Source organism: Centruroides vittatus, unplaced genomic scaffold (assembly GCF_030686945.1).
Source record: "Centruroides vittatus isolate TY-2023 unplaced genomic scaffold, ASM3068694v2 contig_651, whole genome shotgun sequence".
Classification (NCBI taxonomy): Eukaryota; Metazoa; Arthropoda; class Arachnida; order Scorpiones; family Buthidae; genus Centruroides; species Centruroides vittatus.
In genome coordinates, this window is record NW_027122405.1 from 1,249,128 (window position 1) to 1,255,820 (window position 6,693).

Consider the following 6,693-nt stretch of genomic DNA (forward strand, 5'->3'; position numbering starts at 1 on the left):
TGTGTTCTTTAAATTTTCTTTTATATATGTCTTTTTCAATATGTAAAATTTTTACATTGTTTCTATTGATATTACAATTATTACTATTGATGTGGTTAAACCACGGAGAATTCTGATACTTAAGCCGAATGGCTGCTTCGTGTTCTTTAACTCTAGTTTCCAGCACACGCCCGGTTTCTCCTATATATATACATGGATTATGACAATTACATTCTATTCTATAAACCACACCAGCTTTTTTTATAGGGTCTAAATTATTCTTACTATTATTATTAATATGTTTACAAATGTTTTGTGCAATACTATTGGTCAAAGATGGGGCCAAACAAATATTATGATTATTAATACTTTTCCTGCACTTCTCAAAGATATTTTTAATGTATATAAAGTTTTTATATATTTTATCGGTTTTCAACTTCGTATTATATCTATTCTTTAAATAATATGTTTTCCATTTATTAAGGATAAAGTTTGGGTAATCGTTCAAAAGGAATTTGGTATCTAATTCTTTTAATTTAATATTTATGTTATAATTATCAGATATTCTAGTATATATGTTTTTTAATTCGACTATATATGCATTCTTTTTAATGTGATCAGGAATACAAGAGTGGTAATTAATAGTTTTGTTTACATTACAAGATTTTTTATAAGTTATAAAGTCAAATTTTATAGGATTATTACAGAGACTAAAATCGTCATATTAGCTAATATACAAGCAAACCATTTATATATATTTTTAAAAATGTAATAAAAAATGGGGGTTCGTGACTTCATTTTCCAGATACAGGGTCGTCGCCCGAATCGTGCGACTTTGTCGGGCGATGTTTTACAGTCGCTAGCACGCCTTCTATGGGCCTATAGACTTGAGTTCGTTTCCAAAATTTAATGGACAGATTTTGATAAAATTTTTCCTTAATTGCGAACAGGAATCCAAAACACGTAACGAGGGTCTATTTAAATGTAAAAAATAGGAGTCAATGACTTAGTTTTCAATATACAGAGGTATTAAAGTGACAATGTCCGTGCTCTCTGATGCGACTGAGCGTGCCAAACGGAATTTAAGCATAGGAGTAAAACAAAAATCATTGTGTGCGTCTAACAAAAAATATGCACGAAAAACGAACAAAAGACAAGAAGAAAGCAATCGCCATCGATTGTCTTGTTCTTGGATCTCCGCTCCGTGTGGTTAACAGCAACGATCGTCTCTCCGTATCCCGTCGTGTCTCCCATGGCCAGGAGGTTTCCTCTTCTATGCCTAACAGATGCATAAATAGTTTCTTTCTTTCCGGCTCCGTCATATTTCTATTGCGATACGACATAGTCGCGCGATAGCTTTTCTTTAAATGTAAAGAAATATATTTAATTCAGTAAATTTGGAATATTTCAGTTTATTACATTTTTGTTTTTTTATCGATCTTGATAAATTAGAATAAAATATAGCTCTACGGTTTATACATAAACTTTCCTAAATTAGATATTTCTTATGTAAAGAATGTTCATGACGTTAAATATAAATTTCAACAATTATACTAGTCAAATTTTTAAAAATATCTTTAATTTTAAGGAAACAACTGACATACGCCATTATTCATTTCAGATACATACGTTATTCATAAGAAAGACATTATTTTTAGTCGTATTTCTTACACGAACGAGATTTGATGTAAGAGTTATAAAACAGGTAACTAAATAACAACCAATATGATAAATACACCACGAAAACGATTTCCAGACTCTCTGTAGGAGTTTGGCATTCACAATTATTTAAGTGAAACCAATATATCCAGATTGAAACAAGAACAGCGAATAGCATCTGTAATGTTTGAATGGCTTGATGAACATGCCATATTTAACAGGAATCTTCACGTCGATTGATTTTAGAGCAAAATAACTGTACATAAAAGAATGCACGAAAACATTTGCTATAAGCGAGTAGAAATCCGAAAGAAGCTTCCTTATATGCTCGTCATATCCAATTAAACTAATTGGAAACTCTATAAAGTATGGGAACAATGTAAGACTAAAATAAACATCGTGTCACATGATAGCAAACGGGGGTGGTGGCTTCCAGACTGCATGCATCACATGATTTTACATAGTTAATTCACATTTGCACTTGCTTTTTTCGAACCTGTTTTTATTCCTAGTGGATTTTTCCAACATGGAAAATCCATGTAAATTGATTTTTTAAATGTATTTTTTATTTAAGGAATTTTTATACTGTTACAATATAAATTACAATACTGTAATTATACTAGTCAATTTATTTAAATATCTTTAAGGAAACAATAGACATAGGCCATTACTCATTTCGGATACATACGTTATTCTTAAGAAAGGTATGATTTTTAGTCGTGCTTCTTACTAGAACGAGGTTTTATGTAAGAATTATAAAACAAGTAACTAAATAAAAACAAATATGATAAATACACCACGAAAAAGATTTCCAGACTCTCTTTAGGAGTGTGGCATTCATAATTATTTAAGTGAAGCCAATATATCCAGAATGAAACAAGAACACCGAATAACATCTGTAAAGTTTGAATGGCCGTGATGAACATGGCATATTTAACAGGAATCTTCATGTCGATTGATTTTAGAGCAAAATAACTGTACATAAAAGAATGCACGAAAACATTTGTATAACCGAGTAGAAATCCGAAAGACGCTTCCTTATATGTTGCATACCACATTGCAATTAAAGTTACGACATGGTGATACCAATGCAGAAACATCAGATTTCTTTTTCTCAGTACAATCAGAACAGTATCTCCCAATTCCCACACCTTTGAAAACAGAAAAAATGTACCCCAAAATATCAATTGCGGTGTTTGTACTGCAAGCGACTTATTGCAAACGATATTATAGAACGAATAATGGCGAAATATGAAAACCATTCCTGGAAATCCTCTTAAAGTCGAGACGATACTAAATAGAGCGAGGATTCCATTCCACACGAAAGAAGCACGTTTGAGTTCGAAGGCAGGTCTGGATTTCATGTATTCTCGAAGCAAGTAGATGATTATCAGGTAGACGGCAGCAGTGTAGACTGAATAATGCCAATAATTCCGAAGGAATCTTCTCATAAATTCTATATCTATATTAGTTTCAAATGGATAAGGATCCAGAACAGGTTTGCTTATGTTGAGTAATTTCATATTGAAGTTATTATTTTATTCTGGAAAAAAATAATCTATATCAGAATATCATTAAATTTATTTGTGTTAATTAAAATTATTTACAAGAAACATAGTAGAAACTACAAGATTATATCACCCATAAACAATTTAATTCTTTTTTCATAAATTTAATTTAGTGCATAAGATTTCATATTTACAGTTCTTTCCACTATTTAAGGGAGTGACTGTAGTTTGTAAGCAGTAGTTTAACTGCTTAAATTTTTCAAAATTTCGAAAAACATTTCTTAAATATCACACAATTTATTAAACAGAATTTAAACATTTTCGAAACATACTAATTATTACCAGAAGACTTTTCAGAAAAGACAACTTTGAGAAGAGAAAAGACACTTTTCAGAAAAGACACTTTGAGAATGTAAACTTATTAGAAAAAATAGTTGATGAATTAAGACACGGATTTGAGATTAGCGTTTGTCACGGAAAATGTTAGAAAAAACGTTTCAGAAATTAATCAGCTGTTAAATTACGGTTAAAGTTTATAGTTATTTCGATGATTACGATTGCCAACCACAGTTGATTCGTGTTTTACGAGTTCTATCAGAAACATACTTCAGTAAACTGTATAATCAATTAATGGGATCAATGTACACGATCCATTAAATTCATACTGGTCTAACAAAAAGACGGCCATTTAATAAACATTTTATTTAACGACATAAAAGAGTTAAATCTACAGAAACTTCGTTTTCCCTAAACAAAAATTATGTCAGGGTTTTTAATCTTGTTTTATAAGCTTTAAATGTGAGGTATAACGATAACAATAAGAATAATTCTAATAGCACAATAAAATAATAAAATAATTCTGTTACACATTTGCAAAAAAAACTAAACTTACAGCGGTTCGATCTACATCGTGTAACTACTGTGCTTAGTATCTTATATATTCGGCTATCGAAATTACGAAGAAAAGCGAAAATTTGACACTAAATTTTCAGTAGCCCGTTTTTTCTAAACGTTTGAGGAGGTCCTAATAGTTGGACAAAGAGCTGTTTGGGTTTAGGGCTAAGTCTCGTTCGAATCGGAGACTCGAAGGTCCGTTCGTCTCCTTGTACGTAAATCATCGAAAACCTGTTATTACGTGTTGCGAACATAATATATTTGTGCACTAAAATTGTAAGCTATAGTAACAATCAAATTATCATCTAGATAGCACATAGAAAGAGTAATGTTCAAAATTAACCACTCAGTCGGTTTGACAAAAAACACAAATTTTATATTTACAGTAAATGTACAAAATAATCCAAATTAGAGTTACAATTAATTATGCACAAACACTAGTCTGAACAACAACCGACTATTCCCGTACGAATTCGTCGAAAGAACTCCTTACGAACAAACAGACCGGTAATTACAAAACCTCCGAGTCAGGAACAAGTCCGTACTAAACCACGTAACGTCCAACGAGAGAGTTAGTTAGCACTTCGATAACGACGATCCCTTTGGTCCGATCTGATCCGAACTTAAATAGTCGACGGCGTTCGAACCCTGCTCCAATCAAATTTGAATGTTCCCGCAACGGCCGCCAACGGTCACTTCCCGCTGGCCAATCGTCCGTCGGTCGACGATTTGAAACTCAACGGTTCTTCCCACCGAAGTTCCTAACGGTCGTTTCTACCGCCGATCCTAACGACTTTTCCGTTATGAAAGTTCGTTATAACAAAACAGGGTGGAAATCGCACGCCTAGGCGATTCCAAACCCTAAAGAAAGGTAGTAGCCCAAACAGACCTAACGCCATGCTAACGACTCTATAAATAGGAATAGAGCCGCAGTTATTTATGAAATACCTCTCATACCAGCTTATGAAAGTAGAATCAGTAAAAACATCAGCTACACATCTCGTAATCTACCTACACTACCAAGGAGCACGAATACGATATCGGTAGAAAAAGTACACAGCAGTCATGTTTGCATTACCAGAAAACATCTCATTTTTTAACACGCAACGCTGCTTGTAACTGCTAAAGACCAAACTAAAGGAGAAGTCAGAAATGTTAATTATATACAAACATACCAAGAATAACCTCTGTATCAATCTGATATGTTATAATTAACATAGATTGATGAACGTTCACAATATTAACTAATATCTTTTGAATAACAATCACAAAATAAACTTAAACAAGATGAACTTTTTTTGCCTTCAGATTTGCAAATTTATCTATAACTTCCTCAAAATCAGTTTCTTTAAAAATATCATTTTCTACAGATAATAAATTTAAACTACTCAATCTGTCTTGGGACGTTGTAGAACGTAAATAGTTCTTAATGATTTTTAATTTACCGAAACTTCTCTCACCTTAAGCAACAGTCACGGGCAGAGTAAGCATTATCCTTAATGCAATACTGATGTCGGGATAAGACTCACAGAGATCCCACTTAACCATTCTCTGTAATATTTGTAAATGGTGTAAAGATATCAAATTTTTAAATATTATTTTTGCTTGACTTTAAAAGCATCCAATTGCACTATATACAATGCAACAGTCGGCTGCAGCTTTTTAAAATCTACTATAGCATAGTAACCAAATTTTTTCCATTTCAAAAATCAAAAATCGATGATATTGAACGCATATTTTTAAATCGATTACCTAGTTGGAATATAATATTGTCAACAACTTCATAAAACAAATGTTTTAATTCATCCTGACTTGAAAGTATAGTTCCTTCTTCTGTTTCTCCAGGTAACAGTTTTCTTTTGCGTTTTCGCTTCATCTTGGATATTTAATCGATTCCCAACTCTTCACATTTTTGTTTGCATTCCAACATGATACTATCATACCGATTATTTCTAAAATGTTGAATAAAGATACTAGTCCATTTAATGATTCAGAAGAGCGAAAAATGTCTTGTGATTTATTCTGTAACTAGTTATTTACAACATTTATTTTGGCTAAAATATTTTCCCACATAATTAACATAAAAATAAAATTGTATGATCCTCACTTCCTCAGCGGTTTACTTACAACTAAATTAAACACCAGAACATTTGCTGAGCTTAGTGCAATTTAATATTCAAACACTTTCAGCCTATTTTTATATGCCATCCTCAGGAAATTATAGTTCCTGAGGATAGCCTATAAAAATAGGCTGAAAGCGTTTGAATATTAAATTGCAGTAAGCTCAGCAAGTGTTTTGGTGTTTAATTTAGTTGTAAGTAAACCGCTGAGGAAGTGAGGATAGTTTCAATGACGGCATTGGCCAACGAGTATAAGTTACACAGAAAAATTCTGTTGAATCTAGTTAGGACTAACTGCAAGTCAAGGACGACGCCAGCCAATGGGTAAGGGGGGGCAAGATGATGTAAATTGATAGAGGATATGAATTGTATGTAGGTAAAATAGAAACGATTCATAAAGTTTTAATCATTTACTATGTACCGGAAAAGAAATATCTCAAATAAAACATTTTCTTTAACTTACAAGAAGCCTAAGAAGATTATTTTAATTAAAACTTAGCATTTAAATAACTTTTTCGAATTTCTAAGGGAGG

At 32.1% G+C, this 6,693-nt stretch overlaps 1 protein-coding gene across 1 annotated transcript; it reads right to left on the reverse strand.

Annotated features, from left to right (window-relative positions):
* Positions 1-2,351: 2,351 nt before the first annotated feature.
* On the reverse strand, positions 2,352-3,161 carry LOC136979843 (very long chain fatty acid elongase 6-like). The gene has a single exon (XM_067275867.1). It carries the CDS (start codon positions 3,159-3,161, stop codon positions 2,352-2,354), a length of 810 nt encoding a protein of 269 aa, XP_067131968.1.
* Between the last annotated feature and the right edge of the window lie 3,532 nt (positions 3,162-6,693).